The sequence below is a fragment of the Ranitomeya imitator genome, chromosome 1, assembly GCF_032444005.1.
Source record: "Ranitomeya imitator isolate aRanImi1 chromosome 1, aRanImi1.pri, whole genome shotgun sequence".
Lineage (NCBI taxonomy): Eukaryota > Metazoa > Chordata > Amphibia > Anura > Dendrobatidae > Ranitomeya > Ranitomeya imitator.
The window spans coordinates 337,580,947-337,605,008 of NC_091282.1; the positions used below are offsets into that span (position 1 = coordinate 337,580,947).

A 24,062-nucleotide genomic window follows, 5' to 3' on the forward strand; every position below is an offset into this window, starting at 1 on the left:
CTAATCGGACTGTGGCCGTCGCTGATTGGTCGCGGCAGCCATGACAGGCAGCTGGCGAGACCAATCAGCGACTTGGATTCCATGACAGACAGAGGCCGCGACCAATGAATATCCGTGACAGACAGACAGAAAGACGGAAGTGACCCTTAGACAATTATATAGTAGATACCCGATGTGTTAGAATTGGGCCACCATCTAGTATTCATATAAACATCGGTGCTTACATTTATGTTTTAATTCATTGGATACACTGCCATTGCTTTTCCCTGTCTTTATTTTAAGAGTCAAAACTTTATTAGTCATCTATCGCTGTATGACAGCTTGTTTTCTACAGGATGACTTGTAGTTTTCAAAGACACCATTTATTTTACCATATGATAAACTTAAAAATGGGGAAAATTTTTATTCTCTCCCTCAGACTGTCCTCCATGTTATTCTCTCCCTCACAGACTGTCCTCCATGTTATTCTCTCCCTCACAGACTGTCCTCCATGTTATTCTCTCCCTCACAGACTGTCCTCCATGTTATTCTCTCCCTCAGACTGTCCTCCATGTTATTCTCTCCCTCACAGACTGTCCTCCATGTTATTCTCTCCCTCACAGACTGTCCTCCATGTTATTCTCTCCCTCACAGACTGTCCTCCATGTTATTCTCTCCCTCACAGACTGTCCTCCATGTTATTCTCTCCCTCACAGACTGTCCTCCATGTTATTCTCTCCCTCACAGACTGTCCTCCATGTTATTCTCTCCCTCACAGACTGTCCTCCATGTTATTCTCTCCCTCACAGACTGTCCTCCATGTTATTCTCTCCCTCACAGACTGTCCTCCATGTTATTCTCTCCCTCACAGACTGTCCTCCATGTTATTCTCGCCCACAGACTGTTCTCCTTGTTATTCTCGCCCTCACAGACTGTCCTTCATGTTATTCTCGCCCTCACAGACTGTCCTCCATGTCATTCTCGCCTTCACAGACTGTATTTCATGTTATTCTCTCCCTCACAGACTGTTCCAAATGTTAGGCCGGGGTCACACTAGACCGTAATACGGACGAGTGCAATGTTCTTAAAAATCGCATAGCACTCGTCCCAATGTTAATCAATGGGGCAGCTCCCATCATCCGATATTTTCTCGGCTGTATTCAGGATCCGAGTGAAATCGCAGCATGCTGCGATTGTCAGCGTTTCTCGGCCGAGAATCGCCAATGAAAGTCTATGGAAGCCCCAAAAATACAGATCACACACGGACCAGCAGTGTGACTTGCGAGGAATACGCAGCGCTGTTAGAGAGAAAAGCCGGCAATTCAGTGCGGTGTACAGTAAAATCACACTGACAGCTTAGAATATAATAGGTCGAATAAATGTGTACACATAGAATAGGTATATATATATATATATATATATATATATATATATATATATATATATATATATATACACCTATTCTGTCAGTGAGACACATATATGTATATATATTAATATTTCTTCCAGCGCTAGACAGCTTTAAAGCCGGTAATTCAATTACCGGCTTTTGCTTTCTCCTTCCTAAAACCCAACATGATATGAGACCTAGTTTACATACAGTAAACCATCTCATATCACCATTTTTTTTGCATATTCCACACTACTAATGTCAGTAGTGTGTCTATGCAAAATTTGGCCGTTCTATTAAAATAAAGGGTTAAATGGCGGAAAAAATTGGCGTGGGCTCCCGCACAATTTTCTCCGCCAGAGTGGTAAAGCCAGTGACTGAGGGCAGATATTAATAGCCTGGAGAGGGTCCATGGTTATTGGCCCCCCCTGGCTAAAAACATCTGCCCCCAGCCACCCCAGAAAAGGCACATCTGGAAGATGCGCCTATTCTGGCACTTGGCCACTCTCTTCCCATTCCCGTGTAGCGGTGGGATATGGGGTAATGAAGGGTTAATGCCACCATGCTATTGTAAGGTGACATTAAGCCAAATTAATAATGGAGAGGCGTCAATTATGACACCTATCCATTATTAATCCAATACTAGGAAAGGGTTAAAAAAAACAAACACATTATTAAAAATTATTTTAATGAAATAAAAACAATGGTTGTTGTAATATTTTATTGAACGCCCAATCCACTCACTGAAGACCCTCCATCTGTAACCAAAAAAACATAATAAACCAACAATATACATACCTTCCGCAGATCTGTAAAGTCCAACGATGTAAATCCATCTGAAGGGGTTAAAATATTTTGCAGACACGAGCTTTGCTAATGCAACATTGCTCATGTCTGCAAAACCCCGGGGAATGTAGGTAAAGTAGGTCAATGACCTATATTTACCTGCATTTGCAGTGGGGCGCCCTCTGCTGGCTGTGGGAGGGAGCGGCAGCTGTCTAATCATACTCACCTGCTCCTGGCGCGGTCCCTGCACGTCCCTGGTTCTCCGGGCGCTGACAGCTTCTTCCAGCATTGAGCGGTCACATGGTACCGCTCATTACAGTAATGAATATGGATCAGACTCCACTCCCATAGGGGTCGAGCCACATATTCATTACTGTAATGAGCGGTACCATGTGACTGCTCAACACAGGAAGAAGCTGCCGACGCCTGGAGACGTGCAGGGACAGCGCCAGGAGCAGGTGAGTATGGGGGCATTGCACGATATTCACCTGTCCGTGTTCCACCACTGGGCGCTGCTCCATCTTCCTCTGCAGTGACGCGATTAGTGTGCGCGCCACCCTCTGCCTGAACGTCAGTGCAGAGGAAGACGGAGCGGCACCCAGCGGTGGACTATAGCAAGTGCCGGGGGCCTGAGCGACAAGAGGTGAGTATGTGATTTTTTATTTATTTATGTATTTTTTTTTTTATCGCAGCAATAGCATATGGGGCAAATGTGTCTATGGAGCATCTTATAGGGCCATAATCAGCATTTGTGCATTTTATGGGGCAAATGTCTGTATGGAGCATCTTATGGGGTCATAATCAACATTTCTTATATATATAATATAATTTCATACAGAGCTAGAGAGCATAAAAGCCGGTAATTCAATTGCCAGCTTTTGCCATCTCCTTATCAAACCCGACAGGATATGAGACATGGTTTATATACAGTAAACCATTTCATATCCGTTATATTTTTGCATATCCCTCACTAATAATGTTAGTAGTTTGTGTGTAAAATTTGGGAGCTGTAGGTGTTAAAATAAAGGTTTAAATCACAGAAAAAACTGTTGTGGGCTCCCGCTCAATTTTCTCCGCCAGAAAGGGAAAGCCAGTGACTGAGGGCAGATATTAATATCCTGGAGAAGGACCATGGTTATCCCCTGGCTAAAAACATCTGCCCCCAGCCACCCCAGAAAAGGCACATCTGTAAGATGCACCTATTCTGGCACTTGGCCTCTCTCTTCCCACTCCCCTGTAGTGGTGGGATATGGGGTAATAAGGGGTTAATGTCACCTTGCTAATGTAAGGTGACACTTAGCCAGGTTAATAATGGAGAGATGTCAATAAGACACCTATCCATTATTAACCCCTTTCTGACCTCGGACGGGATATTACGTCCGTGGTCAGATCCCCTGCTTTGATGTGGGTGATCCACCCGCCGCTATTAACTAGTTAAATGCTGCTGTCAAATGCTGACAGTGGCATTTAACTACCGCTTCCTGCCATCCGCCCGGAAATGCGCTCATCGCCAACCCTCGTCACATGATCGGGGATCAGCGATGCGTCAGCATAGTAACCAAAGGTCTCCTTGATATCTCTGGTTGCTGATGCCGGCTTGCTGTGAGCGCCACCCTGTGGTCGGTGTTCATAGCAAGCCTGTAATTCAGCTACATAGGAGCAAGCTGATTATCGCTGCTATGTAGCAGAGCCGATCAGGCTATGCCAGCTTCTAGCTTCCCATGGAGGCTATTGAAGCATGGCAAAAGAAAAAAAAAATGTTTAAAAAATGACATAAATAAAAAAAAAAAAAAAAAGTTTAAATCATCCCCCTTTCGCCCCATTCAAAATAAAACAATAAAAATAAAATCAAATATGCACATATATCTATCAATAATAAAAAAAAAAAAGGATTAGCCTGATCGCTAAATGGCAAAGCGAGAAAAAAATTTGAAACGCCCAAATTAAGGTTTTTTTGGTCGCCGTGACATTGCATTACAATGCAATAATGAGCGATCAAAAGCACGTATCTGCACCAAAATGGTATCACTAAAAACGACAGCTCTGCGCACAAAAAATTAGCCCTCACCCGACCCCAGATCACGAAAAATGGAGACTCTACGGGTATCGGAAAATGGCGCAATTTTTTATTTTTTTTTTAGTAAAGTTTGGAATTTTTTTTTCACCACTTAGATAAAAAAATAACCTAGACAAATTTGGTGTCTATGAACTCGTAATGACCTGGAGAATCATAATGGCACTTTTAGCATTTAGTGAACCTAGCAAAAAAGCCAAACAAAAAACAACTGTGACATTGCACTTTTTTTGCAATTTCACCGCACTTGGAATTTTTTTTCCTATTTTCTAGTACACAACATAGTAAAACCAATGATGTCGTTCAAAAGTACAACTCGTCCCGCAAAAAATAAGCCCTCATATGGCCATATTGATGGAAAAATAAAAAAGTTATGGCTCTGGGAATGAGGGGAGCGAAAAACAGAAAAACAAACACAGAAAAATGGAAAATCCCATGGTCGTGAAAGGGTTAATCCAATAGTAATAAAGGTTTAAAAATACACACACATTATTAATAAAGTATTTTAATGAAATAAACACATGGGGTTTTAACCCCTTTACCCCCAAGGGTGGTTTGCACGTTAATGACCGGGCCAATTTTTACAATTCTGACCACTGTCCCTTTATGAGGTTATAACTCTGGAACGCTTCAACGGATCCCAGTGATTCTGACATTTGTTTTCTTGTGACATATTGTTCTTCATGATAGTGGTAAAATTTCTTTGATATTACCTGCGTTTATTTGTGAAAAAAACGGAAATTTGGCAAAAATTATGAAAATTTCACAATTTTATAACTTTGAATTTTTATGCAATTAAATCACAGAGATATGTCACACAAAATACTTAATAAGTAACATTTCCCACATGTCTACTTTACATCAGCACAATTTTGGAACCAAAATTTTTTTTGTTTAGGGAGTTATAAGGGTTAAAAGTTGACCAGCAATTTCTCATTTTTACAACACCATTTTTTTTTAGGGACCACATCTCATTTGAAGTAATTTTGAGGGATCTATATGATAGAAACTACCCAAGTGTGACACCATTCTAAAAACTGCACCCCTCAAGGTGCTCAAAACCACATTCAATAAGTTTATTAACCCTTCTGGTGCTTCACAGGAATTTTTGGAATGTTTAAATACAAATGAACATTTAACTTTTTTTCACAAAAAATTTACTTCAGCTCCAATTTGTTTTATTTTACCAAGGGTAACAGAAGAAAATGGACTCCAAAAGTTGTTGTACAATTTGTCCTGAGTACGCTGATACCCCATATGTGGGGGGGAACCACCGTTTGGGCGCATGGGAGGGCTCGGAAGGGAAGGAGCGCCATTTGGAAAGCAGACTTAGATGGAATGGTCTGAAGGCGTCACATTGCGTTTTCAGAGCCCCTAATGTACCTAAACAGTAGAAACCCCCCACAAGTGACCCCATATTGGAAACTAGACCCCCCCAAGGAACTTATCTAGATGTGTTGTGAGAACTTTGAACCCCCAAGTGTTTTACTACAGTTTATAACGCAGAGCCGTGAAAAGAAAAAATCCTTTTTTTTTTCCACAAAAATTATTTTTTAGCCCCCAGTTTTGTATTTCCCCAAGGGTAACAGGAGAAATTGGACCCCAAAAGTTGTTGTACAATTTGTCCTGAGTACGCTGATACCCCATATGTTGGGGTAAACCCCTGTTTGGGCACACGGGAGAGCTCGGAAGGGAAGGAGCACTGTTTTACTTTTTCAATGCAGAATTAGCTGGAATTGAGATCGGACGCCATGTCGCATTTGGAGAGCCCCTGATGTGCCTAAACAGTGGAAACCCCACAATTATAACTGAAACCCTAATCCAAACACACCCCTAACCCTAATCTCAACGGTAACCCTAAACACACCCCTAACTCTAATCCCAACCCTATTCCCAACCGTAAATGTAATCCAAACCCTAACTGTAGCCTTAACCCTAGCCCTAACCCTAATGGGAAAATGGAAAAAAATAAAAATATTTTAATTTTTCCCTAAGGGGGTGATGAAGGGGGGTTTGATTTACTTTTATAGCGGGTTTTTTAGCGGATTTTTATGATTGGCAGCCGTCACACACTGAAAGACGCTTTTTATTGCAAAAAATATTTTTTGCGTTACCACATTTTGAGAGCTATAATTTTTCCATATTTTGGTCTTCAGAGTCATCTGAGGTCTTGTTTTTTGCGGGACGAGTTGACGTTTTTATTGGTAACATTTTCGGGCACGTGACAATTTTTGATCACTTTTTATTCCGATTTTTGTGAGGCAGAATGACCAAAAACCAGCTATTCATGAATTTCTTTTGGGGGAGGCGTTTATACTGTTCCGCGTTTGGTACAATGGATAAAGCAGTTTTATTCTTCGGGTCAGTACGATTACAGCGAAACCTAATTTATATCATGTTTTTTATGTTTTGGCGCTTTTATACGATAAAAACTATTTTATATAAAAAATAATTATTTTTGCATCGCTTTATTCTGAGGACTATAACTTTTTTATTTTTTCGCTGATGATGTTGTTTGGCGGCTTGTTTTTTGCAGGACGAGATGACGTTTTCAGTGGTACCATGGTTATTTATATCCGTCTTTTTGATCGCGTGTTACTCCACTTTTTGTTTGGCGGTATGATAATAAAGCGTTGTTTTTTTGCCTCGTTTTTTTTTTTTTTTTTTTTACCGCGTTCACTGAAGGGGTTAACTAGCGGGACAGTTTTATAGGTGGGGTCATTACGGACGTGGCGATACTAAATATGTGTACGTTTTTGTTTTTTTATTTAGATAAAGAAATGTATTTATAGGAACAATATATTTTTTTTGGGGGGGGGAATCCGGGGCCTGCAGCGAGGAAGGAGGTAAGAGACCTTCGGGGGGCTCCGGGAAGCACACAGGGAGCCCCCTCCCTGCGCAATGCTTCCCTGTACCGCCGGCACACCGCGATCATGTTTGATCCTGGCACTTAGCGCCGGATGTCAGCTACGATAGGCAGCTGACACTCAGCCGCGCTCCCCCCGGGAGCGCGGCCGATCGCTATGACGTACTATCCCGTCGGTGGTCATACGGGCCCACCCCACCTCAACGGGATAGTACGTCAGATGTCAGAAAGGGGTTAATATCTTCATTGTACGCTGAATCCAACTGACGACCCTTGATCTTCTGAAAAAAAAAAGGAAAATAAAAAAGCAACAATATCCCATACCTGTCCGCCGTTCAGTCATGTCCCACGATGTAAATCCATCTGAAGGGGTTAAAAAAATTTACAACCAGGAGCCTGCTAATACAGCCGCCCTTGGCTGTAAAAACTGGGGAATAAATGGAATGCAGCTTTGTTGACTTGCATTGCCGTCATAGAAGCTACGCCCCCTGGTGGCATAAACTCATGAACTCTAGCGTGGGAATTTTTCTGAATATTTTCTCAGTAGAGTGCAGCATGTTGGACGCAGCACAGGTGAGCTGCTCTTCCTAATCATGGACATGTACCCTGAAATATGGAAAAAAAAATAAAGAGTTTTTAGTTACCTTTTGGACTACTCTCTTAACAATCCACAAATATTAGTGAATTTGGAGGCCTTTTCCCATAAAGAATAGGCTAACATTCCTCACGAATGCTGCCAAAGGCTGGAGTCTGGCTATGCTAATTTGTAATGGGGTTTAACAATCCTGATTGCAACTTTGTTGTGGGTACTGAAACTCCCTGCAGATTTATGGATGTGGACCCCAACCAATTCAACAAGCAAAAGAGCTCAGACCCCTGTATGAGCATGTGCAAAGTGTAGAATTTTGTACAGGCTCAATATTAAGTGCTTGAGCCTGTCACCGCTCTGTGAGGGTTCATGCAGGAGCTTAACTCTTGTCTACTGAATGGTTGGTAGTCGGGGTCCTAAGCCCTCGCCACTCATTTATCAGGACTAGTTAGTACCTATCACATATATAATAAGGCTGTGTTCACACGTTCCGGTTTTTTCGCGGTTTTTCCCTATAAAAATGCTATAAAACCGCAAAAAAACCGCATACAAGAAGCATCCCATCATTTAGAATGAATTCCGCATGTTTTGTGCACATGATGCGTTTTTTTCCGCATAAAAAACGCATCAGGCACAAAATCCGGACATGCTCATTCTTTTTGCGGTTTTTATGCGGATTTCCCACTACAAAATGCATTGGGAAGTGTCCGGAAAAAACCGCGGAAAAAACGCGTCAAAAACGCGGCAAAACCGCGGCAAAAAACGCATGCGGATTTCTTCCGGATTTCATGCAGAAAATGTCCGGTTTTTCACAGGAATTTTCTGCATGAATTCCTGAACGTGTGCACTTAGCCTAAAAGTTACTGTTCTTATTGGTATAGTTTTACATTTGACAATTTATATTCTTATGTTCTTTTCCAGGTGGCACTCCAGGGAACTAACACTCTTATGTAATCACAATTACACTTTTTCTTCTGTAGTATGTTAAAATAATGGATAAGTTTGTGACTAAGAAAGCCCAAACTAGAAGCAAAAGGACTCTTGTAGATGAAGATGCTGGATGTTCAGACACTAACAGTCATACAGAAAACTTACGCGGAAAGAGGTGTAGGATTGAAAAGATGGATTCATTCCTGGATCAAACATATACATGGAAGAGAATCAGTGCAGAAAATCTGAGTTGTGATTATACCTCTCTGTTTAACAAGACGGAAGCTAATGAGCTGTTTCGGCAGCTGGAGAAGGACATTGTCTATTTTACAGGTGATCACTCTGCAGCTAACTGGTGAGGCTTTCTTGTTTGACATTACCCTCTGTAAAACTCCATAGGAGCCTGATCGCAGGGATCAATGCTTTCCTATGGTAGCCAGGGACCCAAATGGTACAAATTATAGAATACCGGTAACTTGTTATTTTTAGTGCACATTAAACAGAAAAAAATAAAAGATTTGCATTTTGGCACCCCTTACACGCTAAAAATATTAACAATGAAAAAAATATGTAGCCCAAGACAGTACCAATACAAACTTCAACCAATTCCTCCCAAAAACCCCCCTATACAGCTCCAAAGATGGAAAGTTTAAAAAGTTATGGCTATAAGAATACAGCAATATAACATTAAAAAAAAAATTCTCTATCAATTCATTGGGGGACACAAGAACCATGGGTGTATGCTGTTGCCACTAGGAGGCTGACACTATGCACAAAAAAAAAGTTAGCTCCTCCTCTGCAGTGTACACCCCACTGACTGACACTAGGTTAATCAGTTTTAGCTTAGTGTCAGTAGGAGGTGGACACGGGTCTTTCACTAGACCCATATCTACCTCGGTTTTCGGCATTTTCTACTAACATCTCTTCTTTCTCAGATGGATCTTTTCCTTAACCTCTGGAGGGATATAGTGTGAACAGTCACAACTGTACTCCGATGTAGAGACTGAGTATGGCGTCAACTGCCATCCCGTATCATATGTCTAGTCGGAAGGACCCCAACCCCTAACACAGAAGAGAATTTAGGGGATTATGTCCTTGCGCCATCGCCCACCCACTCTCCCACCACAGCCTGTCGATTTTAGGAGGCGAGGACGTCCCGCAATACAGGAATTTCGGACGTCTGACATTCTGGGATGGAGAGGTACATCTCCACTTTTTCCCTCTCTTTCCCAGGTTTCTTCCAGAGGAGACGAGGAGAACTTCCACAGGAAGATTCAAGAAAAGTAGAAGACACAGATCAAGGGATGAAGACAGATGGAAAACTTGTATTTTCTCACTGTATTTTTAAGGGGTGCTGGGTAATTGTTAGGGCTTTTTGAATTGTGGTCCCTTTGGGATTATAGGTGGCTGTTATCCCTCATTTTCCCTGTTGTTGGGTGCTGGGATACCTTTTGCTGCGTCTTTTACGGCCTCTGCGCCGCTCACCCCTGCTCCAGTGGTCACTGGCTTTAATCTAGGTACCGGCTTCTCTCAGGCCTAAATTCCGCGTTGGCTCCACCCCCCTTCTCAACAGTTCAGGCGGGCCTTTCTACCGCCTGTCGCTTCCACTCTTCCTCCCCCCGGCGGTTAGCTCTGCTCACTCCTCCCAGGTTCAGGCAAGCTCTGCAGTCATCGCCATCTTCCTCCTCCCGGACCCGGTGGTTAGCGCCGGCCTCAGAGAGTGGGATTCTTCCTTCAGCGTTTGCTCACCCTTCTGCAGCACGCGCTTTTTCTCTGCGGGTCCTTTTCACCCTTCTTGAGGTCGCCATTTTTGTGTGGATCGGGTGGGTATTTTTTTCCTGTGGGACCAGCATCTCCTTTGCTTCCAGTAGTAAAGAACGAAGCAGACTACAGGACGCCTGCATCTGACTGTGAGTAGCTCTGCTCTGCAGACTGATACTCTCCTCTGAATTCCCTTCCTGTCCCCTAACCTTCTGGCATTAGTTAGTGGGTCATCATGCCTAATCCTAAAGGAGCACGATCTCGTCCTTTTGCTTCTTCTTCTTTCTCTGCTCTAGTCAGACACTTAGTATGCTCCTCATGTAAATGCAAACTCCTTTCAGGTCAGTCCTCTCCCCTCTGAGGACTTCAGCAATCCCCTACTGCCCCAGGTAAGAGGGAGGCATCTATCCCAGTGTGGGCTAGATCTCTGTCTCAGTCCGTGGCGGACCTCACCAAGGTGTCGCACACCGTGGTGTCCGTTCTTGACAGGTTGCCCCTCCGCTGTTGCTAGTGGATCGTAGGACTCATCGACTGTGCCTACCAACATAGGCTGTAAGAGATCCAGGCAGGTGCGTCGTTCCAGGTCCTCTTCCTGCTCCATCACTCCCCCCGGTCTGCCTCTTCCCGATCCACCTCTCCCGAGTCAAGCAAGGCGGTTTCGGACGTACTCGGAGAATGACGCGGACCTGGATTCGGATCAAGCCTCTAACATGAGAGACGGTTCAGAGCCTCATTGTGGCGGTCAACCAGACTTTTTGCATTAATGACACCTCTGTGGAACCCGCAGAACAGACGGCTTCCTTTAGACTGTCAAAACCAGCTCCCAAGGCTTTTGCCCCACACAGAGAATTTGTGGAAGTTCTTGCCAGGGAAAGGGAGAACCCTACAAGACGCTTCCAAAGAGGGAGGGCCTCGGCATCCTATATCCCTTCGCCCCTGAGCGCATTGCTAACTGGACAGCCTCTCCAACTGTGGACCTGCCAGTCTCCTGCCTGTCCACCAACACGGTCCTCCCGCCTATAAATGGAGCATCCCTCAAGGACGCCAATGACCGGATCATAGAATCATTTGCAAAGTCAGCCTTTGAATTGGCCGCTTCTACACGGTGTCCGGTCTTTGCCTCTACTTGGGTGTCAAAGTCCATAGCTGCATGGGCTAAACAACTTTGTCAAGTCATTTTCACTGGAGCTCGACCGGATGAATTGGCCGACCTCGCGGAGCAGATTACACATGCTGGGAAGTATACGTTATCTGCCTACTTGGACGCGACTTCATGCGCAGCTTAGGCGTCCAGCAATATTGTGGCCATTCGACAGACTAAATGGCTTAAGGCCTGGCAGGTGGACTTATCTTCAAAAAAGTCCCCTACAAGCTTGCCTTTCCAGGGTTCCCGTCTGTTTGGTTCGAAGTTGGACCAAATTATTAAGGAGGCAACCAGGGCCACAAATTCCCTCCTCCCTTAGTCCAAACCTTGCCGACCTCCTCTAAAGCGTCAGTTTCTGCCTTTTCACTCCTTTCACAGTTTCGCTGCGACGGAGGATTTTTCCTGCCGGCAAAGGCCACAAGATCGCCATGATAGGAAAAAGGCTTCCTTTAACCCCTTCATGACCTTGGGATTTTTCATTTTTCCGTGTTCGTTTTTCACTCCCCTCCTTCCCAGAGCCATAACTTTTTTATTTTTCCGTCAATTTGGCCATGTGAGGGCTTATTTTTTGCGGGACGAGTTGTACTTTTGAACAACATCATTGGTTTTAGCATGTCGTGTACTAGAAAACGGGAAGAAAATTCCAAGTGCGGTGAAATTGCAAAAAAAGTGCAATCCCACACTTGTTTTTTGTTTGGCTTTTTTGCTAGGTTCACTAAATGCTAAAACTGACCTGCCACTATGATTCTCCAGGTCAGTACGAGTTCATAGACACCTAACATGACTAGGTTATTTTTTATCTAAGTGGTGAAAAAAAATTCCAAACTTTGCTAAAAAAAAAAAAAAATTGCGCCATTTTCCGATACTCGTAGCGTCTCCATTTTTCGTGATCTGGGGTCGGTTGAGGGCTTACTTTTTGCGTGCCGAGCTGGCGTTTTTAATGATAGCATTTTGGTGCAGATACGTTCTTTTGATCGCCCGTTATTGCATTTTAATGCAATGTCGCGGCGATCTAAAAAACGTAATTCTGCCGTTTCGAATTTTTTTCTCGCTACGCCGTTTAGTGATCAGGTTAATGCTTTTTTTTAATTGATCGGGCGATTCTGAGCGCAGCGATACCAAATATGTGTAGATTTGATTTTTTTTTTTTATTGATTTATTTTGATTGGGGCGAAAGGGGTGTGATTTAAACTTTTATTTATTTATTTTTTTTTCACATTTTTTTTTACTTTTTTTTTTACTTTTGCCATGCTTCAATAGCCTCCGTGGGAGGCTAGAAGCAGGCACAACACGATCGGCTCTGCTACATAGCAGCGATCTGCTGATCGCTGCTATGTAGCAGAAATGGAGGTGTGCTGTGAGCGCCGACCACAGGGTGGCGCTCACAGCCACCGGTCATCAGTAACCATAGAGGTCTCTAGGACCTCTATGGTCACCATCCTGACGCATCGCCGACCCCCGATCATGTGACGGGGGTCGGCGATGACGTTATTTCCGGCCGCCCGGCAGGAAGCGGTAGTTAAATGCCGCTGTCTGCGATTGACAGCGGCATTTAACTAGTTAATGGGTGCGGGCAGATCGCGATTCTGCCCGCACCTATTACGGGCACATGTCAGCTGTTCAAAACAGCTGACATGTCCCGGCTTTGATGCGGGCTCACCGCGGAGCCCTGCATCAAAGCAGGGGATCTGACCTCGGACGTACTATCCCGTCCGAGGTCAGATAGGGGTTAAACCCGCCTCTTCCTTGCATCCCCGTAACGCCCAGAGTAGATCTGCCAGGCCCAGACTTGGCAGATCTTCCTCGGCATGACACATTTCAAGATCCCAGCGTATCTCCCAGGCTAGGCGGTTGTCTCCATCTTTTCTAAGACGTTTGGCTCGCCACAGTGGAGGACGCATGGGTCAGGGAAATTGTATCCTCAAGATACAAAGTAGATTTTGTTTCGCGGCCCTGAGATCGATTCTTCGAATCCCATCCTCCAAGAGATGCCTCTCTGGTTCCGGGTTTCTTTGCATCCATTGCCTCACGCAGGGGTAATTATTCCCATCCCAGGCCGGGAACGTTTCACAGGTTTTTATTCAAACCTATTTGTGGTGCCGAAGAAAGGTGGCTTGGTTCGGCCCATCCTGGATCTAAAGTTACTGAACAAACGGGTCCGCCTCCAACATTTCGGGATGGAGCCCCTTCGTTCAGTAATTGCCTCCATGAAGGCGCAGGAATTCCAGGTCACAGGTTGTCTGGTCACAGTTTGTTCTTCCCTACCTGTTTCCTCCCTTCCCCCTTTCAAGGCTGTTGAAAAGGATCAAGGCGGAAGGGGTGCCGGTCATTCGGATTGCTCCAAATTGGCCCAGAAGGTCTTGGTTCACAGAGATCGTCAATCTTCTCTCGGACACCCCCTGGAGGTTCCCAGACAGGCCGGATCTTCTGTCCCAAGGACCGATCTGCCACCAGAATTCTCGGTCGCTCATTTTAACCGCGTGGCTGTTGAAACCATGGTTCAGAGAGTGGCCAGGTTTTCAGACCGGGTAACTCACACCATGATCCAAGCTAGGAAGCCATCATTCTCAAGCGTCCATTATCAGACTTGGAAAGCCTAGCCTATTTCAGCTAGTGCAAGTCTAATCATATTCCGCCTATGTCTTTTTCTCTCCCTCCTATTTTGGCATTTCTCCAGGCGGGACTGGATGCTGGTCTGGCTCTTAGTTCTCTAAAGGGCCAGGTGTCAGTGCTTTCTATTCTTTTTCAGAAAAACCTATCCTCTCGTTCTCAGGTCAGAACTTTCCTTCAAAGGGTAGCACATGTGTCTCCCCCGTACTGGACACCCGTGGATCCCTGGGACCTCAATTTAGTCCTGGAGGCTCTGAGGAACTCTCCCTTTGAACCTCTCTGAGAGATCCCTCTCTTTTGTCTTGGAAGGTGGCGTTTCTTGTGGTCATTACCTCCATTAGGAACATCTCGGAGCTGGCGGCTTTTTCCTGTTACTCTCCTTTCTCGGTTCTTCATCAGGACTAGGTGGTTTTGCGGCCTCTACCCTCTTTTCTTCCCAAGGTGGTGTCAGTCTTTCACCTAAATGAGGATACTGTACTCCCTTCTTTTTGTCCTGCTCCGACTCATCCTCTGGAGCATTCACTGAACAAGTTAGACCCGACCCGCACCACCCTGACCAGGTCTATCTGGCTAGGACTGCCCCCTTTAAGAAGACTGATTCTCATTATGTCATTTCAGAAGGTGCGTGAAGAGCTGGCCTCCAAGGTTGTGATTGCTCGCTGGATCAGAATGGCAATTCTGGAGGCACACTGGGTCAAGGGCAGAGTGCCTCCCCATGGGATGAAGGCTCACTCTACCCGGGCAGTGGGCGCCTCCTGGGTGGTATGCCATAGGCCATCTGCAGTACAACTTTGCAAAGTGAGTTTTCTGTTGTTCCCTCCCCAGGGACTGCTTTGGGACGTCCCATGTTTCCTGTCCCCCCAATGAAGCGATAGGGAAAACAGGATTTTTGGTTGCTTACCGTAAAATCTGTTTCTCGGAGCCTTCATTGGGGGACACAGCACGCTCCCATGTTCATCAGTTCCTTTTTCTGTGTTATATATTTTGAGTTATCTGTTTATTCTTTTCTATCTTGTTGCTAACTACTGCTTTCTCTCTAACTGATTAACCTAGTGCCAGTTGGTGGGGTGTACACTGCAGAGGAGCTAACCTTTTCTGGTGCATAGTGTCAGCCTCCTAATGGCAGAAGCATACACCCATGGTTCCTGTGTTCCCCAATGAAGGTTCAGAAAACAGATTTTATGGTAAGCAACCAAAAATCCTGTTTTTGTAGTGCAAAAGTACAAAGATTAAAAAAAAAAAATTTCTTTTGCATTGCTACTATTGTATTGAACCATAGAATAAAAGTACCTACAAAAAGGTTACTAAATACCCATTCACAGCTGCATTTGCACGAAAAGCTTTAAGAATTCAATTCAATAGATTCGCGTAAGAGTCCTTAAAAAGAGGAAATAGTGGAGAAACTGTCAGATTTGGGTGCACTCAAATCCTGTGTCAAACAGTTTAACAATACATATACAATTGATCATGTAACTAGCAACAGGCATAAAATCTAAGAAAAAATCCACAGTGTGATTAAAAACAAGTTTGATATTATATCCAACAAGGAGCACTACCATTCATATACATTCCTTAACATTTTAAATTGCAACATCAAAAAGGAAAACTTGTTGAATAATGGAAATCCCAGGATGGATAGGCAACAAAAGCAACAAAAAAACAAACAAATGGACATACATAGTTTGCATAATAGATAGGCAAGTTTGATATGCAAAAGAAGAAAAAATGGAAACAAAAATTTGAAAACAATTAGATTAATTATTAAGTATGAGCAGTACTCGGGCAAGTGCTGGGGGCATGGACGCACAGGGACACCCTTTCGCCATCGGGGACATTGGCACGCTATGGGTCCGTGAGTCGGGGGAGCCCGGTGTCAGTGCTGGCACTGGGCCAACTCAATCACTGCTCCCTGTTCGCCGTAGCTCCAGTATCTTTAGCATCTCTTGACACTGTGACGTCTCAGGGCAGAGGGTGCGATGACGTCACTACAGCATGCCCTCTGGCGAGCAGTGCAGAGAGTCACAAGACGCTGAGGAGACCAGAGCTGTGGAGAACAAGAACAGGTGAATATTTGATTATTTTTTTATGTATGGAGCAAAATAGGGGGTCCATTATACTGTATGGAGCAATATAGGTGGTTCATTATACTGTATAGGGCATCATGTGGGGCCCAGAACACTGGATGGCGGTCTGTGGGGCCCATAATATTGTATGGAGGACTATACAGTCTGGTCACACAGAGTGACTGTAGACTTTTGAATCCACCCAGTGCACGCATTGTGCACTGCGGTGGTTCACCGGTTTCTGAGCTATTGTAGAATTTACAATAGATATCACTCATGTAATGTAAGAAGTAAGTGAAATCTTTGGCATTGTGCTCTACTTATATTATCTATGCATCATGAATCGTGGTATGCGTTGGAGAGGCCCACTGAGACTCTTCCGCCTAGGGCCCACAAAAACCTGGAGCTGGCCTTGTGGCCTAGTGAGTTGAAAAACAGCTTTTATCCATATCATTGAATTGTTATAGTGAACCTGTCACCTACAAAATATGCTATTTACTTGCTATATTTGCAAATAAAGTGTTTCCAGTTCACCACCTGACAGCACCATTGGAGGACGTCCTTCTTACCCTCAGTGGGACAGGAACAACAAGCAGTTCAAACGACCCTCCCCTTACCACCCACCAATGTTTTTCCTGTCCCACTGTGGATAGGAAAGGCAAGCGTGTCCTCCAACGGTGCTGTGCAGATGGTGGTGATCGGGGGGCCCAGCCTTTGCCTTCCCCACCGCAAGACATCTGCTGCTGATACCTGCGATGGGGGTCCCTCCGTCTCCCCAGTGTAGCGCTGCTCTTGGGGTCGGGTCTGCTTCTTCCCTGTCCGGGGCTCTCGGTCCAGGCGCCAGGCTGCTGGGCTGTGTGCAGCGGCCGCTTCCAGCCATGGCGGCCGCATAATTTCCGGCCGCGTCATTTCCGGCCGCAACGGGCGCACTTATCAACTGCCGGCGGGCAGATCCCAGCAGCAGCGCCAGCCTCAGGAGAGCCCTTTCAGCACAGTCACGCCGCGTGGGACGCGGTGAGGAGGGCAGCATCAACCAGGTAAGGATCTCTGTGTGTTATAGGGAGAGCCTCCCATCCCTGCAGCTGAAAAGAAAAAATCTGGGAAAAATAAATGTCCCGTTTGTGCCGCTAAATTACCAGAGAACTGGCGGAAGCCGCTTTGCAGGTCGTGCACATCTAAAATCGTCGGCAAAGAGCAGACTTCATTATTAACCAACATGAGAGCAATGATACGTCAGGAGGTTCAGACATCCAACTCGAGTCTGAATCTTACCGAGACCAGCCAGCCAGAACCGCAATCATAGCGGAAAAGACCGAGGGAATCCAGCCCATCTTCAGATGAAGATGATTACGGAGAGTCAGATCAGGAAAAAGGACAAGACTTAATAGGAAGGAGGAAGAAATCTCTTCTAGGCAGCAGATACGGATGAACTCCTGCATGCGGTACGTAACACCATGCAGTTACAGGACAATCTAGAGGAAACCTCTATTCAGGATGAGATGTTTGGCGGTCTGCATGCTAAAGTCACTAGAGTTTTTCCTGCTAATAATCACATCCGTTCCATGATCTTGCAAGAATGTCAGGAAGCAGAGAAGAGGCTAGTGGTGCCTAGAGACTTTAGGCTCCATTTGCCTTTTAATCCAGAGGATATAAATGTTTGGGATGAAGTTCCCAAGATAGATGTGCCATTGGCTAAAGTGGCGAAGAAGACAGCGATTCCATTTGAGGACTCCACTGTACTGAAGGAACCAATGGATTGCAAGGCAGATGGACTGCTTAGGAGAATTTTGGAGTCCTCAGCAGCGATAATACGGGCCAACATAGCAGCAACCTCTGTAGCCCGGTCCATGCATCTATGGATGGATGATTTGGAGGAACATCTCAAGGCAATAACCTCCAGAGATATCATCCTTAAATCCTTACCATTACTAAAACTCGCAACAGGATTCATGGCGGATGCTTCAGCTGAGTCTGCGATTCACCGCCAGAAATGAGTCTTTGTCCAATGCAGCCAGAAGAGCTATCTGGCTAGAGACTTGGACAGGGGATATTCAATCAAAGAATAAACTTTGTGGGATCCCATTCTCAGGGGGTAAAGTGTTTGGGCCTATTCTAGATGACATATTAGAAAAGCCTCAGACAAAAAGAATGGGTTCCCCGAGGAAAATACGAAAAAATACCAGCCCTTTCGTAGATCCCGACCTAGTCAGAAGACAGACTACAGGGGGAAAGGGAAAACTGGGAGATGGTCCTATCCCTGGGAGGTCGGTTACAAAAATTTCTAGGGGATTGGCAGAATATACCGTATCCAAAAATCCTTGGATTCTTCAAGTGATTGGTCAGGGCTACAAGCTAGGGTTCACCAGCCTTCCTCCGGAAAGGTTCTTAGTAACTATCTCCTATTCTCTCTTAAGCTCCCCTATGTGGCCAGACATCCAGGAGTTATTAAAAATAGAGGCAGTTGTCCCAGTACCCATCTCAGAGAGAGGCAGGGGCCATTAGTCAAACCTCTTCTCAATAAAAAAAAAACCATCGGGAGACTCCCGGACAATTATAAATCTCAAACCCCTGAACAGGTGGATAAGATACAGGAGATTCAAGATGGAGTCTATACGGTCCACAATACCTCTGATAGACAAAGACATGGTGATATGCACCTTAAATCTAAAGAGTGCATACTATCATGTCCCAGTCAACGCTTCCTGACAGAAATTCCTGAGATTCGCTCTGATGAACGGAGGAGTAATTTATCATTTTCCACTTTGGCCCCCAGGATATTGACCAAACTGATGTCAGAGGTGGTAGGCTACTTAAGAAATCAGGGTATATCCATAGTACCATACCTGGACGACTTTTGAATAATGGCGAGATCCGAGAAACTTCAAGATCAATTGCAATTTCACACTCTCCATTCTACAAGATCTAGGGTGGACTACAACAGGAGGAAAAAACCTCCACTATTCTAGAAAAAACACCACAGAAAAACAGGCAAAAGGTGCTTACCTGTCTAGGCCTCAAATCAAATGCACTCTCATGGTGCAGTGGGCCCAAGTAAAGATGGCGACTACACAGGTGTGATAATACCAAATAAGACGGCCAGCCTACAATCAGGGAATGGCTGCTTGGCACACCAGTGCAAATAATCTGCAGCAGTGTTCACACAGAGTATGCACAGCAACTGGATCCTAGCCTATTAGTAACGCCATGTGGCGGGCTGACCAGCGCTAACTGTAATGCATCCCGTGTGAACAGAGGCCACAACTTACAAAGCCATCAGAGCCCAACCATGAGAATGCATTTGATTTGAGGCTTAGACAGGTAAGCACCTTTTGCCTGTTTTTCTGTGGTGTTTTTTCAAGATCTAGGGTGGATTGTGAATTGGGAGAAATCAAACCTGGTCCCACATTCCAGAATAAAATTTTTGGGGGTCATACTAGATTCCCACACCAGAACATCTTTTCTTCCAGAAGAAAGGTGATGTTAATCGAAAGCGAACACCGGTTCAGAGGTAACCCATCCTCTATAAGAGAAGCCATGCGGATTCTAGGCTTAATGAGGGCCTGTTTCCTTGTGTGAAGTGGAGTCAATTTCACTCACGGGGGTTGCAGAAGGAGATTCTGAAAACTTGGGACAGAAGGCAAAGTTCTTTGGAAAAAAAGATGACTCTTTCTCCTTCAGGAAAGAAATCACTAACCTGGTGGAACATCCCAAAGAACCTGAAGGTGGGAGTTCCATTTCAGAGAACTTAATGCGATTTGGAAGGTGCTTTACCAGGCCCAGTCACAGGTCAGAGACAGACACGTAAGGATACTGTCCAACAATGTGACAGCAGTGGCGTTTCTAAAGCATCAGGGAGGCCCGAGACATCCATCTCTACAGCACCTAGCAGACCAGATTTTCAGGTGGGCAGAAAAATCCGTCGAATCCATCTCGGCGGTTCACCTGGAGGGTGCCAAAAACCAGGTGGCAGATTTTTTGAGCAGAAAACCAATAGATCCCAGAGAGTGGGAGTTAGTGTTCAACAGTCTGTGTCAGCAGTGGGGAATGCCTCGAGTGGATTTTTTTGCCACCCGGTCAAATGCAAAGACCAGAAAAAAAATTTTTCTCTCAATCCCCTAGATGGAGCAGCAGGGGTCGACGCTCTGTCTTGGGAGAAGGTTTCCTGTACGCTTTCCCACCTCTTCCACTGATCCCGAGAACACTCGGGAAGATACAGGACGAGGGAGCAACAGTATTCGTGGTGGTTCCTTTTTGGCCGAGAAGAAGCTGGATTACCCTGCTATCCAGAATGAAAACCGAGAGACCTATTCTACCAAAGAGACAGGACCTACTGTACCAAGGTTTGGTGTTCCACAGCTACCCATACTCACTCCAGCTATCTGCTTGGATCCTGAATGCCTGACTATAAGATCTAGAGGCCTGTCAGAGGATGTGATCACCACGCTCCAAGCAAGCAGGAAGCCGGTGACCTCAGCAATCTATAATAAGATCTGAAAGTGATTTTGTTCCTTTCTAGGAGAAGCCCCAGTAGATACTTCAAGTCCAAACATCCCTAGAATACTTGACTTCCTACAATTAGGTTTTAAAAGAGGCCTCCGGCCTAGTACTTTAACCCCTTTACCCCCAAGGGTGGTTTGCACGTTAATGACCGGGCCAATTTTTACAATTCTGACCACTGTCCCTTTATGAGGTTATAACTCTGGAATGCTTCAACGGATCCTAGTGATTCTGACATTGTTTTCTCGTGACATATTGTACTTCATGATGGTGGTAAAAATTCTTTGATAGTACCTGCGTTTATTTGTGAAAAAAATGGAAATTTGGCGAAAATCATGAAAATTTCGCAATTTTCCAACTTTGAATTTTTATGCAATTAAATCACAGAGATATGTCACACAAAATACTTAATAAGTAACATTTCCCACATGTCTACTTTACATCAGCACAATTTTTGAACCAAAATGTTTTTTGTTAAGGAGTTATAAGGGTTAAAAGTTGACCAGCAATTTCTCATTTTTACAACACCATTTTTTTTTTAGGGACCACATCTCATTTGAAGTCATTTTGAGGGGTCTATATGATAGAAAATACCCAAGTGTGACACCATTCTAAAAACTGCACCCCTCACGGTGCTCAAAACCATATTCAAGAAGTTTATTAACCCTTCTGGTGCTTCACAGGAATTTTTGGAATGTTTAAATAAAAATGAACATTTAACTTTTTTTCACAAAAAATTTACTTCAGCTCCAATTTGTTTTATTTTACCAAGGGTAACAGGAGAAAATGGACCCCATATGTGGGGGTAAACCACTGTTTGGGCACATGACAGAGCTCGGAAGCGAAGGAGCGCCATTTGACTTTTCAATGCAAAATTGACTGGAATCGAGATGGGACGCCATGTTGCGTTTGGAGAGCCCCTGATGTGCCTAAACATTGAAACCCCCCACAAGTGACACCATTTTGGAAAGTAGACCCCCTAAGGAACTTATCTAGAGGTGTGGTGAGCACTTTGACCCACCAAGTGCTTCACAGAAGTTTATAATGCAGAACCGTAAAAATAAAACAAACATTTTTTCCCACAAAAATAATTTTTTTAGCCCCCCATTTTGCATTTTCCCGAGGGTAACAGGAGAAATTGAACCCCAAAATTTGTTGCCCAATTTGTCCTGAGTGCGATGATCCACCATATGTGGGGGGAAACACTGTTTGGGCGCATGGGAGGCTCGGAAGGGAAGAAGCGCCATTTGGAATGCAGACTTAGATAGAATGGTCTGCAGGTGTCACACTGCGTTTGCAGAGGTAATGTACCTAAACATTGAAACCCCCCACAAGTGACACCATTTTGGAAAGTAGACCCCCTAAGGAACTTATCTAGATGTGTTGTGAGAGCTTTGAACCCTCAAGTGTTTCACTACAGTTTGTGACGCAGAGCCGTGAAAATAAAAAAATAAAAAACTTTCCCCCCAAAATTATTTTTTAGCCACCAGTTTTGTATTTTCCCGGGGGTAAGAGGAGAAATTCGACCCCAAAAGTTGTTGTCCTATTTGTCCTGAGTACGCTGATACTGCATATGTTGGGGTAAACCCCTGTTTGGGCGCACGGGAGAGCTAGGAAGGGAAGAAGCACTGTTTTACTTTTTCAACGCAGAATTGGCTGGAATTGAGATCGGACGCCATGTCGCGTTTGGAGAGCCCCTGATGTGCCTAAACAGTGGAAACCCCCCAATTATAACTGAAACCCTAATCCAAACACACCCCTAATCCCAACAGTAACCCTAACCACACCCCTAACCCTAATCCCAACCCTATTCCCAACTGTAACTGTAGTCTAAACCCTAACCGTAACCCTAACCCTAGCCCTAATGGGAAAATGGAAATAAATACATTTAATTTTTCCCTAACTAAGGGGGTGATGAAGGGGGGTTTGATTTACTTTTATAGCGGGTTTTTTAGCGGATTTTTATGATTGGCAGCCGTCACACACTGAAAGACGCTTTTTATTGCAAAAAATATTTTTTGCGTTACCACATTTTGAGAGCTATAATTTTTCCACATTTTGGTCCACAGAGTCATGTGAGGTCTTGTTTTTTGCGGGACGAGTTGATGTTTTTATTGGTAACATTTTCGGGCACGTGACATTTTTTGATCGCTTTTTATTCTGATTTTTGTGAGGCAGAATGACCAAAAACCAGCTAATCATGAATTTCTTTTGGGGGGAGGCGTTTATACCGTTCCGCGTTTGGTAAAATTGATAAAGCAGTTTTATTATTCAGGTCAGTACGATTATATCGATACCTCATTTATATCTTTTTTTTATGTTTTGACGCTTTTATACAATAAAAACTATTTTATAGAAAAAATAATTATTTTTGCATCGCTTTATTCTCAGGACTATAACTTTTTTATTTTTTTGCTGATGATGCTGTATGGCGGCTTGTTTTTGCGGGACAAGATGACGCTTTCAGCGGTACCATGGTTATTTATATCTGTCTTTTTGATCGCGTGTTATTCCATTTTTTGTTCGGCGGTATCATAATAAAGCGTTGTTTTTTGCCTCTTTTTTTTTTTTCTTACGGTGTTTACTGAAGGGGTTAACTAGTGGGCCAGTTTTAAAGTTCGGGCCGTTACGGACGCGGCGATACTAAATATGTGTACTTTTATTGTTTTGGTTTTTTTTTATTTAGATAAAGAAATGCATTTATGGGAATAATTTTTTTTTTCATTATTTAGGAATATTTTTTTTTTTTTTTACACATTTGTAAAAAAAATGTTTTAACTTTTTTACTTTGTCCCATGCCCCCCATGGGACAAAGTAAAAAAGTTAAAACAAATTTTTCCAAATGTGTAAAAAAAAAAATATTCCTAAATAACTAAATATATAAACTAAATTCCTAAAAAACTGTCAGATCACCGATTTGTGATGTCCCCCACATCACAGATCGGTGATCTGACAGTTTGCACAGCACTCTGTCAGATCACCGATCTGACTTACAGCACTGCAGGCTTCACAGTGCCTGCTCTGAGCAGGCTCTGTGAAGCCACCTCCCTCCCTGCAGGACCCGGATGCCGCGGCCATCTTGGATCCGAGCCTGGAGCAGGGAGGGAGGTAAGGAGACCCTTGCAGCAACGCGATCAAATCGCGTTGCTGCGGGGGGCTCAGGGAAGCCCGCAGGGAGCCCCCTCCCTGTGCAATGCTTCCCTGCACCGCCGGCAATCGCGGTGTGCCGGGGGTTAATGTGCCGGGAGCGGTCCGTGACCGCTCCTGGCACATTCTGCCAGATGTCAGCCACGATCGGCCGCGCTCCCCCCCCCCCCCCCGTGAGCGCGGCCGATCGCGTATGACGTACTATCCCGTCGGTGGTCATAGGGGC

At 44.5% G+C, this 24,062-nt stretch overlaps 1 protein-coding gene across 1 annotated transcript in view; it reads left to right on the forward strand.

The window, feature by feature from the left end:
• ALKBH2 (alkB homolog 2, alpha-ketoglutarate dependent dioxygenase) overlaps window positions 1–24,062 on the forward strand; it is a 58,876-nt gene that overhangs the window by 4,319 nt on the left and 30,495 nt on the right. Inside the window, exon 2 of the mRNA XM_069759586.1 lies at window positions 8,606–8,947. Coding sequence (XP_069615687.1) covers window positions 8,677–8,947 — 271 coding nt within the window. The 5' untranslated portion in view covers window positions 8,606–8,676. The remainder of the gene's footprint in view (window positions 1–8,605; window positions 8,948–24,062) is intronic.